This window comes from Antrostomus carolinensis, unplaced genomic scaffold, assembly GCF_000700745.2.
Source record: "Antrostomus carolinensis isolate BGI_N321 unplaced genomic scaffold, ASM70074v2 scaffold17568, whole genome shotgun sequence".
In the NCBI taxonomy this organism is placed as follows: Eukaryota; Metazoa; Chordata; class Aves; order Caprimulgiformes; family Caprimulgidae; genus Antrostomus; species Antrostomus carolinensis.
The window spans coordinates 1,416-22,538 of NW_010335159.1; the positions used below are offsets into that span (position 1 = coordinate 1,416).

The 21,123-nt window shown below is 36.1% G+C and overlaps 1 protein-coding gene and 1 non-coding gene across 2 annotated transcripts; both read left to right on the plus strand.

Moving 5' to 3' along the window:
- Window positions 1-861: 861 nt before the first annotated feature.
- LOC104529994 (E1A-binding protein p400) lies at window positions 862-19,501 on the plus strand (the record flags this gene model as incomplete). The annotated part of the gene is made up of 28 exons (XM_029086608.1): window positions 862-879; window positions 1,710-1,895; window positions 2,109-2,249; window positions 2,728-2,806; window positions 3,195-3,623; window positions 3,895-4,031; window positions 5,506-5,675; window positions 5,839-6,013; window positions 6,096-6,232; window positions 7,072-7,258; window positions 8,286-8,449; window positions 8,769-8,938; window positions 9,744-9,908; window positions 10,569-10,854; window positions 11,442-11,644; window positions 11,743-11,915; window positions 12,901-13,097; window positions 13,932-14,043; window positions 14,454-14,606; window positions 15,303-15,386; window positions 15,753-15,878; window positions 16,320-16,364; window positions 16,493-16,646; window positions 17,152-17,393; window positions 17,556-17,726; window positions 18,198-18,334; window positions 18,803-18,881; window positions 19,385-19,501. Coding segments are annotated over exons 1-28 (4,437 nt in total), but the record flags the coding sequence as incomplete, so codon positions are not given.
- LOC114818866 (small nucleolar RNA SNORA49) lies at window positions 12,289-12,427 on the plus strand. The gene has a single exon (XR_003766296.1). It is a non-coding gene; the product is annotated as a small nucleolar RNA SNORA49 (small nucleolar RNA).
- Window positions 19,502-21,123: the final 1,622 nt, after the last annotated feature.

Below are 21,123 nucleotides of genomic sequence, written 5' to 3' on the forward strand. Positions count from 1 at the left end.
TTTAATTTATGTTTTTGTATGAAATTCTTCCTTTTGGGTCATTTGATACCCTGGTAGAGATTGGTTGCCTAGCTATCACCTCTCTGTAGGATGTTGTTAAAAAAGTCATCGTGTTGGCAGGTTACAGAATGGATAAGTACATTCTAGATTAGCATGCTGATTGGTTTGCATCTTCATAGCTTTTAGGTCTGCAACTATATTGTGGTATGGTAGTAAGCTGATTTGACCAACTGTGTAACAGTCTGTATTGTCACTTTCTTTGATTCTTTTTGATATTCCAATATTTTAATTACTGAAATTGCAATTTTTAAAACTTTCTCTGCAGGTGGAAGGAATGCCTTCTGTTCCTGAAGTGGCTCAACAGATTAGCCAGGAGCAAAGCCAACAGCAAAATGGACCAAACTCGTCAAGTTTGCATAGCTCCTTATTTGCTCCACACAGCAGGAACCCAGCTTTTCTCCATCAGGTACAACCAGCAGGCTGTGGTAAGAAGCATGTGATTTTGGTCTCAACTCCAGTTCCCGTACAACAACAGGTATCAGACTTGCATGTTGTACGTGGCTTTGAAAGGCTGTTTTTTGTGTACAGTAATTGCTGTTGTCTCTTCTGCACCATTAAATACTGTGTCTGAATACTGAGAGGAGACTATTCTCACAAACAGAGCGGTAACATCTGTTCCATTAAGAAAATCTAGACAAGATTAATTTTTACTGCTTCTTTACCTTGAATTTTTACTTCTGTGAAGGACTTACCTGTTCATTTATGTAATTTGTGATGTCTACCCAACTTTCAGTTTAAATATTATTGTGCTGGATTTTCATTGAATCAAATTAATTTCGTGCTTCCAAGTAAATTTCAGAGATGTGTGGACAATTGCAGGTAAGTTACAAGGTGCAGCAAGAGGGAACAGTGTGCTGACCTCTCACTGTGACCTGGCAGTGTTGTCCTTTGTGTTTTATCTTGACACTTTGTGGATGGCATAATTTATTTTTCCAACAAGGGGAGAAAGGAGCAAATAATTTTTTTTGTAGTTTTTGCAAAAGACTTTACCATGCACTAATAATTTACTTCAGATAGCTGCTGTATAGCACAGCTGGGTATAAATCTTTCTTTACAACCAAACTTCATGTTCATTTAAATTTCAAATGCTCTGTAGATAACTGAATCTCTCTTTTGGTTTTGTTAGTGGTGCAGACGTGCCATGTAACGGGGAGAGGAATCACAATGAAAATTTGTGCTGCTTGTGCTTACTTGCCAGCAGTTGCAGGATGCTTACATGTGTTAATAAAATACCATAACTAAATGTATTTTTATATTAACTTTTTACAGAATTCTGACTATCTGCCAGAACATTTAAATGCTGTGAAAATTCTCACTGAATCAGCCCTGCTTTTCTGATGAGATCTAGAGGTACTATATTTTAGGAGGAAAAAAATAGAGTTCTCAAGACTGAGTAACACTGCATCCCAAACTTCTCTACCGATTTTACCTAATACCACTGCATCATAAAGTCCTCCAGAGACTTTAATAAGTCTGCACAACATGTGTTACTTCTGATGTTTTAATAAAGTGCAACTTCAAACAGCATAGAACGTTTCAGAGGACTGAATAATCATTTCTATTGGTTATTCATGTAAATTTTTCACAGTGTCTGTCTAATTTTTTTGTTGTGCAGTAGGAAACGTAAGTTTAATTATGTTTACTTGAAGGAAAATGAAATTCTACAGCGAATAACAGCACTAAGGAAAGAAGGTTTATGGTCTCTGAAACGTCTGCCCAAACTCCAAGAGGCCCCACGGCACAAATCACACCGTGATTATCTTTTGGAAGAAATGCAGTGGATGGCAACTGATTTTGTTCAAGAAAGAAGATGGAAGATGATAACTGCCAAGAGAGTAATGTGAATTTGATATTTTCAACCAGAAAAAGGGGGGGAAGAATGGGCAGCATTTTCATGGTTAGGACGTGACCGCTGAGGATGTGTGAGTTTTGGTTTGTAAAGCTTGAGCAGTACTCTAATGGGATTGTATTTTTTTTTCTTTCTTTAGAAATATCCTTCTTAGATAGAACAGTGTCAAAACTTACAATAATTGTATGGTTTTATTCAGCTGATTTTAAGTGTGGCTCGTCATCATGAGGATGTGATACTTCATAAGGAAATGTGCAAGAAAAGAGAAGAGAAGCAACTAAGGGCTGTTGCTGCTTTTACTGCTAGTGAAATTGAACATTTCTGGTCCAACATTAAACAGGTAAAGGTAAAAAAAAAAAAAAAGAAAAAAAAAATCTAAAGATGTACTGAATAAAAACCTATTGGACCATAACAGTGAGAATCTTACAACTGAGCTTTGCTGAGCCCACGTGGTGAATGTTATCTGTTGGTAAAGATCATTTCATGTTATGGTTGCATGAATAGTTTCAGGCCTTATATGTCATGAAGGAGAGTGCTTCACTAATCCCAGTCAGTGCAGTTGGCTCGCTGCAGACGTTTCAGTTTTGATGTCAGTTATTCTTGGGTAGCTCTCACTTATTATGTGGATGACTTCTATTCATGACCAGTTTTGTACACACTGTTTTTTTTTCTTTGAGTGCTCTGCATTGTAGCCCTGTCTGATGCTGTCTTACTGTTGAAGAAATAGTAAGTAATTTGTAGCTGTATTTGAAGCTAAATGTGTTCATGTTTGTCATTTTCTTCTGCTCTTTTCACCCCCAACTCTCTCTCCATTTTAGGTGGTAGATTTAAAACTGCAGATAGAGTTAGAAGAGAGGAGGAAGAAAATATTAAACTCACAGAACATCTTAAAAAATGGTAATAGGGACATGGGACTTTTTTTTGCATGACTTTTTTTTATATTTTATTTTATGTACTGGTAGTAATCGTATACGCTTACCAAAATAAATGTTTAGGAGCTAATATTTTGGTCTTAGTTGTGGGTCATAAATATCTCCTTTCTCTATCTTGCTAGCTTCCTGCAGCTTACTAAAGCTTTGATAAATGCACTGTAAAGGCTTTTTGTTGCTGAGCTCTTGTTTGAATCAGGGTTTAGTTTTATGTCCCCCTGGGACCATGCATGAGACTGAATTCACTAAATCTATCATGTGTGCACCTGTGTCCCACTGCAGTCTGCCCTTGTTTAGGTAGTCAAGTTTGACAAATTTACAGTATTCTTATAGTGTAGAATTTTTGTGTTCTTTAGACCCTGGCTTAGCTGTAAATTACATCAAATCTGTTAAAGAATTATTAATCTCAGATATAGCTGCACCATGCTTTTTCCTATTTTGTGCAGAAGTAAGAGACTCTTTGAATAAGAAAGAGATCCTGCAGAAGGAAGTGGTGCTTCCCGATCTTCTCACAGCTACTGTGAAGAAATACATGGCAGATTTAGCAGACGTTGCTGCTGCTGCAGAAGCACTGATACCCAAAGGCAGTGCTCAAATCACAACGGCAGTAAAAACCAATATTCCATCCTTATTGTGTGGCACTCTTAGAGATTATCAGAAGGCTGGACTGGAGTGGTTGGCAGAGCTGTATAAGGTGAATCTCAATGGCATTCTGGCTGATGAAACTGGACTTGGAAAAACAGTGCAAGTGGTTGCTTTTTTTGCACACCTGGCATGTAATGAAGGTATGAAATGTTGTAGATCTTTTATTTTCATCCATCTCTATTTTTAAGAGTTCATTAGTGAATGTGTTTTCAGTAAGAGGGAAAAATATTGCTTTTAATATGTATAATTTAAATAAATGTACCTGGAATAAATTTTATAAAAAAGAATACACAATCCCTTTCATTGGTAGTGCATGTGTGTGTTGTTTGTGTATACACAATTGCCTTTTCTTGTGAGCTCTGAAGTGGTATGCAGTCATTTCCAGTCATGCTATACCTTTTATCTCTATAGGTAATTGGGGTCCTATTCTTGTTGTTTCACAAAACTTTAATGTGCTGAAGTGGGAGATTGAACTGAAATGCTGGTGTCCAGCTTTGAAAATTCTTCTGTATCTTGGGAACCCAGGAGAACTTTTTAAAAAAGGACAGGTATTGTGGAATATTGTTTCATCTACACATGTACTGGATAACACAAACATTACACAGAAAGAAAATATCAGCCTGAGTCACAGTTATACCATTGTGGTTAAAAACTTCAGTAGTGATATTACAAACTGGTTATTTTCTCTTTTGTTATATAGTGTACTGGAAGAATGGAGATATTTCCTCGTTTCATGAATGCTAGTTCATAAGCAGAGTTTGATATTTACCAATAAATGTCTGGCTAGCCTTTTTAAGTTGTGTGTATGTACTTATTGCCATGACATCTCCTTGCATAGATATTTTTGACTCATACCTAATCTCCGTATAGGGAAACTCACATCTTTGTTCCAGTGACTTGTACCTCATCTTAGCATTTGCACAAGTTTATTGAGAAAATGTTTTGAATTTAGCCATTTTTTGGATGAGAAGTTGATGTGTAATCCAGAAGAAGCAACAGAAAGTTTGCTGTGTATTTTGTAGCTGAGAAGCCATGTATGTGTTTTCAGGCTTCAAATCTTCACTAAATTTATTTGCAAAATACGCGTCCTTTTTTTTCCCCCTCTAAGTTTTGTATTTTCATCTTCCATTGTTACAAGGAACTTCGTGGGTTCCTCCATTAATGCTTTTACAACATACAGCTTTTATCTCTCCTTTTGAGATTATGTGTCTTTTCCAGTTACTTTTCAATTTCTTTCCTTGTTGGAGTCTTTCATATAATCTTAGATTTACTAGCAATTTTTAACTTCTCTCTTAAATTCATAGGATTGGGCCATATAAATCATGTAAGAACTTTTTCCTTGTCTTGTCATCTGTGCAGAGCAGAAGAAAATTAACAAAATTGCCATAGCTTTGAGCATATTTATTCCTTTAGTTCTGTGCCTTTTCCTTTCATTCCTGCAATTTTAATCTTGTGTCTTGTGTTTCTATTTTTTATTTGCCTTTGAAAGTAAATATTAAGATGTTAATTCACACATTTGGCAGTTTCTGCAATAAAGCCCATAATAATTTGATATTTACAAGTAGAATTCACCTAAAGATTGAGACATATGAATTTTAGAGATTAGAGTTTATCCATTAAGTATGAATACTATCGATAGCCTGTAACAAGAAGTGTAAGTATTCTGAAACATGTCCAAACTCTTCAAGGAACAATTTAAAAATGTATAAGGAAAGATGGCTTTTCATTCCAATTGTTTTTGGATGGCTAGGAGATGGTCTACTGTGTTTTGTAGGAAAAGTTTTTTCTTCTTAAAAAAAAAAAAAATCTGTTAAGGATATTTTATATAATGTTTTAAACATCATAACCAGAGACTTAAAATGAGCATTCTCTTCCCTGTTGGGATTTTGAAAGCTTTGAAGGACTGCACTAGGATAAAGTGCAAGATAATCTGTTTTAATCCCAGCAGGGGAAACACTTAATAATCTTTGCTCTGATATCCATCAAAAAAACCTTTAGGACTTTTGTGTTTTTATGTTGCAGGAATGGACTGACCCCAACAACTTTAATGTATGTATTACCTCCTGCAATCAATTCTATAAAGACTATGAAGCATTCATGAAAATACAATGGAGATACCTAGTTTTAGATGAGAGGCAGAATGGCAATAATCTGACAGAGAAGCACTGGGATGCAATATTCAGTCTCCGGAGGTTTGGAGCATTCATTGAAATTTTTCTTTTTGCTTTTGTCTATCAGTTACTTAATGAAATAGCTTCAGAGTTTATAACTGCAGGTTTTTAAAATTTTCTTGCTGTGATGTAATTTAAGTTATGAAATAGACCTTACCTTAATTGTTATCTTCATTGTTCACAGGCATCATTGTTTGCTCTTGATGGATACACTTCTTCCTACTGCCTTAAAAGATCTGTGGGCCATTGCCTGTTTCCTGATTCCAGGGATTTCCCAATCCTATCTGGATTTTATGAAGGTAGCATCTGTGGAGGGGAATGAAGATCATTACCAGAGAGTTGCAGTGAGACTGCAGAGAGTACGTCTCCCTTGAGGATAACACTAGTATCTCTTTCTCTGAGTAAATGCAATTAGGAAATTATTGGTTTGTATTCTTTTAGGTGATGCAGTCATTTATTTTGCGGAGGTCCAAAATTCATGTTGAGAAGCAATTACCACGGAAATATGAGCACGTGCTGACGTGTACTCTTTCTAATCGGCAGAAGTCAATGTATAAAGACATCTTGACTCAACCAAGGTACATCTGTTGAGTAGTTCTTAATTGCTCATTCATTGTTAAAGTTAGGAACCATTGCAGTGACAATAAGAGAGCTCGTTTGCTAGTGTGTTATTTCTATGTGAGTCATGGGCAAACCTCAAGATTAAAGCACATTGGCCTAATCATAGTGCTGTGCAGGCTAATCATGTTCTACACTAAGTAGAACTGTATAATTGTGTTCAACCATTTCTTCATCCTCTGTTTTTATCTATATCTACTTGTTTTACAAGGTGAAAGGAAGCATAAATAAACAATATTTGCAGATTATGGGACAAACTATATATGGGACAAAATATTTGTAACTTAGACAATTGACTATGTGTCACAGTTTTTGTCTAAATTTTGTTCTTAAGTTATTTAGGAACTGAATATCCTAAGTTATATGTTACATTGCTCTTCTGATATGTCTAGTTTGTATTTTCCAGTGAATTTGATAATTTAAAGCAGCATTATTCAGATGTTAAAAAAAGGCCTTAATATTGACGGTGTGTGTTTCATATAGAAGATGTCATTTCATTTGAAGTAGAGTGGCTATCTGGGAAATTCAGGTTTATGATAATGTGGGTTTTAAAATCAGAATATATTCTAGAAATTATTAAAAGTTTGTGTGAATGTGAGAAGCTGGAGGAATGTAAGACTGCATTTTAAAAATCATACTTTTCTAAGTTTGATTGTTTATAATTATGATATAATATATAATAAATTGGTTTTATCAGATTTATTCAGAAAAACAATTTGAGTGTGCAGAAAGACCTAAGCTCCTGAAAAGCACTTTTTAAAAAAGATAATGTAAATTACATTTTCATTTTCAATAACAGAACTCAAGAATGTCTCAGAAGTGGGCACTTTGTCAGTGTCCTCCACATTCTGACGCAGCTGCTAAGGGTGTGTAACCATCCTGATCTATTAAGTCCCCGGCTTCCACGTTCTTCCTTTGTATTAGACATGCTGGAGTTTACAACTGCTTCTCTAGTGCTGAATGCATTAGGATGGGATCTTTGGAAGGTGAGTAAGGACGTAATTCTCTTGTGCCTGACTTGATTTAACTGGGAGAGCAGGTGGCTTAGGACATAAAATTTCTGACACATAATTCAGGTTCCAATTAAATTTCAAAATCTGAATTGCTAATTCATTTTTTTTAGAAGTAACTGCTAAGGCTATAAATAATAACCATTTACTTTATGGTAGTACTGAATTCAGTAGGTATGCTGGGAATTTCCTATCTTTGTCAAAGGTCAGACTATTTTGCAACATTTTTTTGGTTAAAGTTCCCACTTGACTGAAACTGATGGGTCTTGGAATCAGGGGAAAGGTGCCATGGGAAAGGTCCTGTTCTGAGGAGTAGTAAGGGCATAGTTAAGATGTGTGCAGCTCTGCAGATGAGAAGCTGTCTCAGATTCCACAGTTCAGTTTTAACTATAGTCTGTTTGTTAACACTATATTACAAGGGACTCAATCCATTTTTTTCCTAGTGATTTCAGCAATACTAGAGGCTTAAGAAAGACTGGACAAAGCTAAACCAGTAGCATTAGATGTCCTGGGAAATTCAAGTAATTACTTCTTTAAGCCTGTTGGAAAAATCATTTGGGGGTGTGGGGACAGGGTGAGTGTCAAAGGCTTGTGAAGGAAGTAGAGTTAATGTATCAAGGTGGGAATGGGTGAGTCTGGAATGCCAGTTCTACAAAGACAAATGTTTTCATTCCAAGCATTGAATTAACTGCAGAGCTTGTAATTTGAGGATGCTGTCCTGTTTTTGACTCTTGGTAACATGAGCATAATGCTCTATTTTAATGGTGTAGGTTGATGAAACCTTTTAAAGTAATGGCAGCTGCTCTCTGCAAAATCACATGACACATGGCTCTTCCACAGTTTGGTTTAATTCTGGCATCAGCTGTGAGCTTTTTAATCATTCTTGGATAATGTGGTATTATTACTTTTTTTTTTTTAAAATGCAACTAAATGGTAGTAGAATATTTCTTTAGGCTGTTGGAGTTTTTTTCTTTTCTTTTTTTTTTTTTTTTAATAAATTAAGCATGTAGACTGGTCTCTCTTTGATGTGATTGGGATGGAAAATCAAATGACTCACTACGAAGCACAAATACTGCCAAAACTGAAGGTAACTAGGAAGCTTATTGAAGAGATCTACTGTTCTTCTTCATCACCCAGACCTGAGCCAGTGAAGCTCAAACCAAATAGGTATGCAGTGTTCCAGTGATTTATTTTTTTTAAGTAATACATTAAAATGAGTAATACTTGTGAGAGCAGAGAGGGTTCAGAAGCACTCCAAGCATTTAGTGTACTTGCATTTTACAGTATATTGTATTTCTTCTGCATGTTGAGATAAGCAGAATCCCTGCTGCCATATGCTCTGCAGGTGGGTACCTCTTCTGGCTCAGATTACTGACTAAAAATAACTATTTACTTTCTAACTTTATTTTTGTATTAGGATGAAGAGATTGACAACTTCCTCGTGTATGTTCTTGTATGTGTAGAAAGGTGATTTGTTCATTTTTAGGTTATTTACACCAGTGCAGTATGGACAGAAACCAGAAGGAAAGACTAGAGCCTTCTCAAGGTTCCAGTTGCAGCAGACAGCGAACACAGCAACAGTTATGGCAGATCATCATGAGAAAATACAAAGACAACAGCCCCTTGCCATGTTTTCAGAAAGTCAGCATAGGAAAGGTGTGCTGCTCATGTAATAAACTGTTGCTTTCTGGTTTGCTGTCTTTTTTTTTTTTTTAATAGTGCTTGAATTTGGGGAAGAAATGAGGTTGTACTGAATGCATTTGGGCATTACATATTTGACTATCAAGTTTCATTAGCAGTTTTCTATCAGGACTTTGCTCACAAAATCAAAACAAAATTCCTTATTATCTGTCTGTCTGCCTTTTATAAACAGAATTATATTATTGTGCAAACACTGGAAATTTTGCTGGCAGTTGTGTTGGTCTCCAGGTATACCCTCTTAATGAAACCAGACCTGACCTGCAGTGTGTGAGACAGCTTTTCACACATGCCAGTCTTAACAATGTACAAAAACTTTGCCAGGGCTTTCAAGAGTCTGCACAGGTATATTTTAAACAAAGTTTTGTGAGAAAACAACCACAGAATAAGAGATCTTTTCCTGCACAATTCATTTTTAGCAACAACAGAAGTTTGTACATTGTCAAATCAAATGAGTACACATGTAAAATGCCAACCAAATTGTATCTAGGAAATAATGGTTTGGGGGTTTTTTTGTTTTGTTTTTGTGTTTTTTTTAGTGGTTCTGGGGAGAAGAACATTTCACGTGTAGTTTAAGAATACACAGTATTAGAGGGAAACCTAGTCTCTTTCCAGTTAAGTGTAACCCAAGAGTTATGTCTGGAGTAAAATTGCTCTTCATTGGAAATAGGGCACACTATATGCATGGGGTAAGCATTCAAATTCTACGGTGTACAGTGAGGAAATTCTTTTTAAACCTTGTATCTTTTTTGTCCTCTCTTAGGCACCAGCAAGACAGTACTCAGCCGAATGGCTTCCACAGCTGGAGAACAAGAGAAGATTGCTCAGCCAGAGAAGCCTGTAACATTACAGTTTAGAGGGAAAACATTTACTTTGTCTTATAGTCAATTCTGTCACCTTATTTGTAGACAGTCTCTAAAGCATCAAGGTAAGGTGCTACATGATTCAATTCACATCTTTCTCATATTTTTTGTATCCTCATATTTTAATATCATATGTCTGTGAAATTAAATTATTTTTCTTCATTGAAATATTTTTCTTCTCTTGCTGCTTTCCTGGAAAAATGAAATTATTAATGTGACAGTGGATGATTTGAGTAGTAAATCTAAATCAGTATCTACACTTTCATGTCCAACTCAGGTACTATGCTAATTCTTTATATGATAAGAGTATATACTTGATCATGAACAATGTATAGTTTACAAGATTCGTGTGTGCATATCTGTTTGCTGAAATAGTCAAAGTTTTAATATTTAAAGCATGTTGTAATGGACTAGTCTCACCCATCTGTACTAGTGGACTCTCCAGTTTGAAAGTCCCATTTTATTTTTGCCATTAGGCAGAGAGTAGGAAAGCAGATTTATTTTTCACTAAAATCCTAAACCGAACATCTGTCCTCGTATCGCAAATGCTATTCAAATCGTCAGCTTTTCTCCTGCTCACTTCTTTCATAGTCATTCATAGAAACCTTGCATTAACTAAATAATCCTTCTTTTCAACTTTCTTTTTCATAAATTTCTTATTCACATAAGCTTTATCTGGTCAAAATAAATTCAGAAAAGAATTTTGAATTTAAAGGTTATCATAGAAGAAAAAAGACAACTAAAGGAACACCTGGACAAAATATATTTTGGGAATGAGCGTCGTTGTTCCAGAACCCCCCTGTATGGCAGAGACTTACTGGAAATTTGCTCATGGATCAGTGAAAGAAAAATCTCTCAGCATTGTTCTGCCAGGATTAACAAGTGGCGCTGGGCTGGCTTTGCAAATTGCCTTCCATACCCAAGTACTTCAGAAGTTCTAAAGGATCCATTGCAAGAACTTATTCTAACCTTGAAGCAGCAACAGATCGCCCTGAAGGATGTTGTTACTAGGTAATTGAGACAAATCCATTGCAGTCTTTGCATGCAAAGATTTGATGAGTGGGTACTGGCATCCAAAACAGGGTAAAATACAGTAAAATCTAAAAGTGAAAAACAGGGTGAAATACAGTAAAATGCTAAAAGTGATAAATGAGTGTCCTTGTTTTATTCTTATTGCAGGCTGAATTCCTTTATGCAGAATCTGTTTCCTTCCCTGATGTATAATTTTAGATAATTTTTAAACTTTAAAAACTCTTAATAGATCCATGGCAATTGTTATTAGTTATATAGCAATTCTACTTTATTTTGACATATCTTGTATTTTTTGTGTGAATACTTACAAAAAAGTAGGAGTTGTAAGTCAGCTTATATGGATAACTTTACAGATAGTGGTGATTTCCTTTTGTCTTGTTCTGATCCTGAGTATTTTTGCATTTACTTCATATTAGCATAAAACTTCATCTACTGATTTACTTCCAACTGCCTTTAGCCAGATCCTTTATGCTTCTATGCAGACATCTGCTTTATTACTGGTTTTGACTGGTTAGTAGCCCAAGCTGTTAAAAATTAGTATATTAAATTTTTTGTTTGTTTTATAGAGATCTGTGTGTATTGCCAGCTGTAGCTGTTGCTCCTCCATATTTGTATGTAGCAAATCCTCCTTATACATATACCCATGAAATGAAGGTCTTGAAGTTTCATCTAAAGGAACAGATACTTCCCTACTTCCATTCAATGCAGCAGATCACAGGGCATCGTTTTCTACAGTTTCCAGATCCCCAAATGGTGCAGCGTGATTCAGGTAATAAAAAACCACCGCCTGTTAGACCTGTGTGGATGTGCTTTCTCTAATTGTTGAATGCTACCTGCAGAACCTTCAAGTTCTTCTTTCCTAAACAGGCAAGATGGAAGCTCTGGCTGTCTTGCTTCGGAAGCTGAAAGCAAGAGGACATCGTGTGTTGATTTTGACACAGATGATTCCAATGCTTGATATACTGGAGCTTTTCTTGAACTTCCATTTTCTCACGTACATAAGAGTTAAAGAGAGTGGTGCTCACAGTTGGCATTATCTGGTAAGAGGACCTTTTACTCAAGCTAATAGTGAATAGATGCTCATAGTGGGAGGGAAAATGCTAAAGGGAAGTCTAATGCATTTGCAGAATTCATTTGCATAATTTCATTAGTTATTTAAGCAAATTATGTATGTAGCTGTAGCACAAAGGATGTAATTATATATGAAATATTTCAGTCATATTACTACTTGATGAGGCATCCAGGGTGTTTCCAAGAGGCATGCCACTAGTTGTCCTACATTTATGAGTAATTTGTGCTTGAAATAGACATTTTATTTCACAATAGCATTTTGATTAATTGCTTTTGCTTTCATTATCTGTAGCTATCTACATTGTTAGTACTTTAAATGTAGTTGCTGTTTTTACATTGGCACTTCCTCAGCCTTACTCCAGGGGCTTTTGTTTTTTGTAGAGTGCCCTGGCATTGCCTGAGGATAAATTGAAAGTATGCTCATTTCCCTCCCCAGTAGGATTCTCAGTATCCTCTGGGGCCTATGTTTTGAGCAAATATTAACAATATAGTTAAACTATTATTTTTTTTACTTTTTATTTCAAATGGCATTGTTATGCTTTCTGTCAGAGGCAGTATAAAACAGAAAGGAATACTTTGCCTTAAAGCAACATGAGGCAGCACAATAGAAGGGATTCAAGACAAGAAAAATGATGAGGCAGGCACAGAATGTAATAACTCAGGTCTGTTTAGTCATAGGACATAATGTGACTACTGTATTAGATCTTTAGATTTGTATCTGATTGACTGCACCATAAATTAACAGTTTTAATGGTACACAAATAAATTTTGAATTGTGTGGATCTGTAACATGGGCAGTTAGAAAACTTAAAATGTTTGTAAATTTTATGTAGGTTAAGGAAGTAATAAGAAAGCAATGTTTCTGATCTTCTCATTCTGTAAAAAAAGTTTATTTAAAGATTTATGCTTTAATAACGTGACTTTGTAATTAAGTTGCTTGTTTCCTGATTTTAGGAATCCATAAAAAACTTCAACCAAGACAAGAGATTCTTCTGTGCTATTCTTTCTTCCCACACTCCTTCCACAGGTGTCAGTCATGTAGATGTGAATACTGTTGTCTTCTACGACACTGATTTAGATCCGTTGACGGATACAAAGGCTAAAGAATGGTGTGATAAAATTACAAGAGACAGAGATATTCACATATACAGGTGAATATGTGAATAGTAAGAAATAGTGTTTAAAATAAAAAATGGACAGAAGATGTTTTTAAGTGAAACTAAGATTTTTGGCTAAGGTCATCCTTTAGTTTAAGTCATTTGGTCTTTTAAGGTCCCTTTAAAGATTGGGTCAGTCATAAATATTTCTTCCCTTCAGACTAAGGGGAAAATGAAAACCCTGTCTTTTCGCTTATTGTGTTTTCTATTCCTGTCTGTCCCTCCCACTATCATCTTGTAAGCCATCTGAATTTCTGTGTTGGGACAGTCAAAGAGAACATTAATATCTGTGAGTGTTTTCTGCTCTTGATAACCAATAAATGTCTTTCTTGATGGTCTGTCATTGGATTTCAAATCCACTAGTGATGAGATGCTGATGTTCATGTAGTTCTAAGATGTATTTGAAAGCTTCTCTCAAGTGACTGTTTCCTTTCATGGAAGGGTGTGCTGAGAGCAGAGGGGAGCTCTTGCTCACATTACACCACTGGCCAGGTAGGCATGGTGTACAGTGTTAGCAAATATAAAATATCCTGCTGTTGTAAAAAATCCATTTATATCCAAGACAATACTGTTTATTGTTCATTTTGAAAATAAGACCTTAAAAGAACCCGGTGTTTTGAAAATATTAGATCAGATGCAAAAAGAAAGCTTTCCTCTAAGGAACTAGAAAACAGATACAAAACTCCCTATGAAAATACCTAATGAATTCTAAACAAGTGTTGGTACTCACTGCTGTAGGTGAGGAACATTAGACATGAAACAGCTGAGTTGCAGAAAGTGTCACGGTTTTGTAGGGAACAGTATTTAATGAGTTTCTTTGTTTCACAGGCTTATAAGTGGTAATTCAGTAGAAGAGAAGCTGTTGAAAAAAGGTATTAAACATTTGATTCAAGAAGTGGCTGCTAAGGGAGATGATTGTTCAAAAGACTTTTTAACTCAGGTACTGTATTAAGAATGTGAGCAGTTCTTTAATGATATGGAAAAAAAATGAGTGCTTTACTAGATCAGAGTCAGAATTTTAAACATCATCTAGTTTTACATTTATTTCCAGACTTGTTTGGGGGCCAGTGGTATGTGTTCACAATTAAATCAGTAAAAATCCTGAATTGTTAGCTCATATAGAAAATCAGAAGATAAAAATATCTGGAAAGAAAACTATGTTTGTTCCAATGATAATTTCACACTATTTTTGGCATTGTTTTAATCAAACAAAAACAACATCTCCTGCAGCAACAAGTGTTAAATATGTCTGTAATCTGACTTTTCTAAATGCAATTTCAGGATGATTAAAAAACTTTTGACATCATAAGTGTTCATCTTATTGAACACTTGAAAACATATTTCCATAAGGTTCTTTGCTCTGAATATGGGAAAGAAGATTCCAGAAAGTTTACAGAAGAGACACAATCTGAGATAAGAGATGACATAGATTCAGAGTTGCATGATTCAAGAAATACCATGGTTCCTTCACAGTCAGAACAGCTGGCTAGCTTTGTGGATCAGGTATGATGATTTCTCTTGTTTTATGTAAACCTTTAGACATATTTGAAATTTACTTTCCTGTGCAACAATCAGATGGCTTTCATAAAGTACCTTCTTTCCACTCCATTTACATGAAACTGTTATGTGCAAACTTAAACACTGAAGCAATGCTGGGAGGTAATCTGAGTTTGTTGATAGATCTATTCACATAGTGAAACATTTAAGTCACCAAATGTTCTGAGGATTGAGAATTGCATTGGACTACATTGTATCTTGTAATACAGGACTGTGAAACAGTTTTATGCTTTGCCAGATACTTGTGTTTTTTTCTTAAAGGCCTTGGATCTGTTTATTCTTACCCATGAAAAGACTGTTCTTAGTGTTCCTTAAGTTCTGTCAGATTCTGACTGTCACCTTTTCCCTTTGGCTCCTTTCCACCCCCCTTTTTTTTGTTTGTTTAGTAAAATGGAAGCCAATAGTTAGAACCTGTTCTCAGTGATGCTGGTGGGACATGAGCAGACTAGCTAGGGACCAGAATGTCAGATTTCTGTTCCTTAGATCTCTTTTTACCTTAATGATGATGCCATTATTTACAAGTGAAATAAATACATTTATTGGTTGTCATTTTTCTGCTTGTTTTTAAATCACTGGATATTTACATGTATCTAATTCAAAAGCTAAATAACTAGCAAAGTGTCAAAATGTTTTTCTGAACAGCTTAAGCCAATTGAAAAGTATGCCTTGAATTTCTTGGAATTGTTTCATACTTTGAATGATCAGAAAAGCCAGAAAATCAACAAGGTAAGTGACTATATTTCATTTTCTGAGCAATTAATAAAAACAAAATAGAAAACCCCAACGGCTGCCAGATTTTGTTTGGTTTGTTTGTTTGGGTTTTTTGTTTGTCTTTTATTTATGAGCACCGAAATTTTACTCAAAATTATCATGGTCTAAAAACACACTGATTCCTAATTAGCAGGTAGACATATTTGCCTTTCTCTTTACTGGTATGAGGGCCTGACCCAAGAATGAAAACTTAGTTTAACTAACATTGATATGTTTGTTAGGTTATAGGTGGGACTCTAATCAGTGGCAATTTGCTGCTGTTAGCATATTTATTGTGAAAAGTGGTAATATTTTAAAATGGACAAATTTTCTTCCTAAAAGGAGTTTGAAATTGCAAATATAAAATGGGAATATCAGCATGCCAAGGAGCTGGAAAAAGCAGAAGAAAAATTTCAGCAAAAGAAAGAGGAACTCTTAACATATACCAGACAAGATGCTTATAACACGGTAACATCAAGGGATCTCTAAATCCCTGCTTTTCAAAAAATTTGCATATTGTGACTATGAACCATGGATTTAAGTAAGCCAGTTGGGTTTGTATTGCACAATTATTGGACTCTTGAAATTGAAATTATCACTCTGTGGACAGTTCTAATTCTGTAGGGTAGCAGGTTGTTGTTTTGGTAGAACTGTGGGGTGGTAGGTTGCCTTGGAATGGCAATGCACAGTTATGTATCCAGGTAATAATAACTGAAGGAAGAGATTGAGAAAAAAATTGAAAATTAAGAGTAATTCCTTAAAGTTTTGGTTTGTTTTTTTGTTTTTGTTTTTTTTTTTTAAATGTGATTTTAAAATTATAGTTATTGCAAACAAGCTTATGGTTGTAAATGCTGAGTTCTGGGCTGGATGAAGTATTGAGGTATCAAAAATTCTTTGTTCCTCATACAGGAATTTATCTGTGAAGGACTGGATGGAGAAATAGAAATAATGCCTGTAAGTCAGTAGCTCTTACTTCATCTGAAGGAAACCTTACCTAAAATTAATTAATGCCAAACTATGGTTTTGGGGAGGGTTTTTTATTGTTGTTGGTTTTGCTGATGATTTTTTTTTTTTTTTTTAAGCTTTGGACTCCCCCCGTTGTACCTGAGAATGATGATGATGTCTACACTGATTCTGTTATGTGTCTGATGTACACCAGTACCCCAATTCCAGAGTCCAAGCTTCCACCTCTGGTTGGTAGGAAGGCCCATAAGCGGCAGAGAACAGATCTGTCATGTAAGTTGGATGCAAAATTGCATGGGAAGGCGTGGTAATGTTCTTGTGTGAAACAATATGAAAACTCTTTTGCAAGAATATCTTTAAGTTTGTGTTTAAAAATTTAGGTGTGCATCTGTCATTGTCTCTGTTAAAATTGATATTGCTCAGGCAAAATGATTGAATGTAGAGTGCAAGCAGAGGGAGTGCACGGAGAAAATTTGGTATTGTCCTTAAAAATAGAAATACAGGTGAAATAAATGAGCAAGAGTAAAGCAATGAGACTCCTGTGTGCCCATTTGATCTGTTTTTAAGCTTATTTTCTTAGTGAAGCAAGAAGCTATTTAAAAATGACTGATCAAGTCAAATACTCTACTAGTGGACCGCAGGTTAAAGGTACCTGCATTCAGAAAAGTACTGCAAAAGCCTTATCATTACTCAGATGATTTGCATCATTTTTCTGCCATGATCTTGTTGGACGAAGTTCCTTTCTCACTGGAGATAAGAAGTTTGTCCTGCCAATCAGCTTCAGGTGAGAGAAAGAAGCATTGCCACAGAAGGATGGTTGTTCCTCCACCTTCACTTTTCAATCAAGTGACTCCAAGAATACTGAAAACACGACAGAAGAGCAAAGCTCAGAAGACCCTCCTCTGGGTAAAACAGCAAACCTCTTTTGCAAGACCTTTGTCAGCTCTCAGCAAGTCAGCTGCTGACACTGGGCAAGACAGTCCTGCATGGCTAATTGCTGAAGACTTGGCATTGTTAAAAGTAAGTTGGAACTTTGTTTTTATTGACTTCGAAAACTTTTTACTTGGGAGTTTATTACAGCATCCATAGTCCTTAATTAATCCAGGATTATACATGCTTGTGCACACAAGAAAAGCATTTAGCTGAAACATGACACTGGTTTGATTTCTCTTTGCCTCTTAGGCGGTGAAACAGTTACGGGCAACTCCTTTAAACCTTGCTATTGTGTCACCAGCACAGACAGCAAACTGGGACTTTGTCAGCGATGTCGTTAACTCTTGTAACTACGTTTATCGCTCCCCAGAGCAATGTCAAAATCATTACATGAAAGCATTTGCAGGTCCAGAAGGAAAGGTGAGTTTAAGTTGAAATGAGCATTACACTATGAACACTTGGAGGGTTTTGTTTTGTTTTTTCTTGGTTTTTATTTTTAATTCCTCATTGCTGTTAGAGGACTAGATGAGTGTTTAGAAAGGATAATCATAACTATATTTTAGAATTTTGAATAGCTTGGTATACAAACAAATGCTAGTAAATACCTTCCCCTGTCAGTATTATTACTGTAGGTTGTATTTATTGTAGTTTCCATACATTTAAGAATATGAATTTCCCCAATGCTATGACAATGACATGATCTTGGATGTATCACTTTGCACTATCAGTATATTAAAAATAAGGAAGGGGACCTGCTTATTTTAACTTTTATTTAACTGTCAGGAAATTAATTGTCTTCAGTCAAGACAATTATAAACTATGTTTTTTGAGACAGAGCACTTATGACTAGTTGGTTTTGGTACCTAAGTCTTCAATTTCTATTTATTTCAGAACATAGGTGTTTATCCTCTTCGTGTTAGACAAGCCTATGCTAAAGACCGGAATTCTGAGCGTTCTCAAATCTATATGAATCACTTTAAGTTGATGACAATGACTGCTAGAAAAAGAAGTTCCTCAAATAGGCTTCTGTAAGTTTACTTCTACTCTCAAAGATCATTTTTCCCAGATTTAACATGTAATCAGTTGGTGGCCTGATTGGTGAATTTTTTTTGTCTTAAGCACAAATGTATTTCACAGTGGCATTTCTCGTCAGAGGTGCTGTGATGACCTTCAGCTTTAAGTTAAAGTAGTGGATATACTATCAAAGAATCAAACCTGTGCTTGTGCTGCTGTAAAGAAAAAGCTTGAAATGCTTCAGTACTGTTCCATGTGATGTACTAGGAGGGTCACCCCAGGCTTTCCTCAACTCTTTTCTCAGGTCTAACAATATAGCTGTCGTATTTCTAGGTAGAGAAGTGGCTGGAGTTCCCTGCTAATTCCCAGCTTTGCTAAATCTCAATTGCAGGGTCCTCTCACAGAATTTTAAAATTATATTTGTGAATATTAAAATAGTTGCATAAAATTAAGTTAGCTTAAGCTACTTCATTTACTTTCAGCGCAGACAACTATGGCAAGCTACTACCTATGTCTGAAGTTGTTTCCATCTGTGCAGAGCCAATGATGATACAGGAAAAGGTCTGTTCAGTTTCTCCAGGTGAATTCCATTCTATATGTTCTTTTCAATAACTTTTCAATTCTTTTTGGTTTCAGATACTTTTAAATTACTTTTTCCTGTAAAAACAATGGGAAAGGCTGGGAATAAGGAAAAATTCTCAGGGTTTTTGGAAGACTGAAAATGGTTCAGTATGGGTTTTGCCTAATCCCCTTTATCAGTGCATCAAAGCTATCGGCTATCAGTTGTCAGATCTCTTCCCTTACTGTATTTTGGTTATCTCATTTTTTCAGCATTTTAGTCATGTCAGAAGCAGGAAACCATTATATATAATAAACTTTTTGTCAAGTCAGAATTTTCTGTCCCAATTATTAGTATAGACAATTAGGAATTCATTTCAGGATAAATCTTTACATGATTTCATGGCAACAGGCATGTTTTTGTTCTATTCAGAAATAAAACAAATAAAAAGAAACCTATTGCTGTGATTTCGGCCCCCACACTTCCTCTGCTTCTGTTGTCGTAGACATTGGCTGATGAACAAATAGCTCCACAACTGCAGGAGCAACAGCCGAGTCAGAAGCAAGAGGAACAAAGAGTGGAGCAAATCCAAACCCAGTGTCAGCCACAGCAGGAAACACAGGTGAGAAACAAAAACGTGATTGCCATGTGGGATGTGAATTCAGTTCACCCCTGCAGTTGCAGGCAGAGAAACGTGTTCCTCCTGGCTATATGAATCTGTAAGCCCAGATTCACGTGCACTTACAGCATGTGTTTTGACTTTGCTGAGGCTGTGTGTAGGACTCGCAGCAGATCTGGAGACCTTGGACGTTAACAGAAGCATTGGATTTTATCTGAGCTGAGGTGAATGGACTTAAGCATTACCAAAAATACAGTCTTGTTCAAGGATATAAGAATAATATTAAAAGAATAATTATAGACAAACTCCTTAAAGATACAGAATTTTGGGCTTTACCCCAGAGTGGATTTTATGATGGTGAAAAAGGAATTCTATATCTAGAGAGGAACAAATGTCATTTTATGGTACTAATATAATTGTACTTGTTCAATGTATTTATCTCCCTCATTGGAAGAATTTCTTAAAACTTCACGCCTTCTTTTCAGATCACTTTAGAACACTTGTAGATGTTAAAAAGACAATACATTTTATGACACTTTTGGGCTTCAGGACATACGCTTTCTCGAGCTATAGCTGTATTACAGCAGGTGTCCATGGTACCCACCATTCCAGCCCAGCTGGAGCCCACAGCCCCTGGCCAGTTTTTTGAAGTGGAAGCATTTGACAGCATCAGTTGTAACCATGACAACTGTGCAGATGCTTTTGATGACTCTGCTTTTATCAGATAACCTACTTTTTATTTGCAGTTCACATTTTGCTATTGAAAATAAATCCTCAAATCTTTATTAAATAGCATTGCTCACTTTAAAACTTATTGACAGTAAGTGCAAATCATGGGAGAACAGTCTTTCAGCAAGTCCTTTACTCTTCAGGAAACAGTAAGCTGTATTCTTTAAGTGTAATTAATTCTAATTACATAGAATTTTAAACACTGTCATCTTTGTATGCTCACACTTGTTTTCAGTTTTATCTTTGACAGTTTTATCTCTATACTTTTAGCTAGTAACCAGTATTAATCTAAACTTTAAAATTTAATTTTAGATTTAGTGACAAGTCCTGATCATCGGAGCCCAGTGACTTCTTTGGCACAGAGGAGATCCTGAGGGCAGAGTGCAGGTGTGTGCCAGCCTCTGGAAAGCACAGCTCGCTGCAGCCTGGCTTCTGTGTACCAGACATCTTCAGTAGGTGATGTTTAAAGTAGAGAAATGTCTGCTGTGCAGATGGGAACTGAATGTCATTCTGCAGCAGGTAGAATTTGTATTTTCTTTATTGCTGAGCTATTGCCCAGGTGTTTTGGGGCAGCAGTTTATTGTAATCAAGAGCAGCACTAGGTTACTCCTTTTTTTTTATCCTCCCTTTGCATCATATGAGGCTTTTCCTGCCTGTGCTCCAGGTGAGCAGCGCCTACTTCGTCCTGTAAGTTGGCAAGTTTTCTCTGTGGATTTTTACACTGAATCTGGAAGAAAAGGGCCAGCGCTGACTGACGGCGGGGCTGTTACACTCCCGTATCTGCACCACAATAAAAGCTGATGTCTTGTCTGGCCCTGTCCTGTCCCCGAGTCTCGTTCCTGCGTGTGCCGAGCCCGCGTTCCCGCTTGGGGCAGCCCCTGCCCCAGCGCTTTACC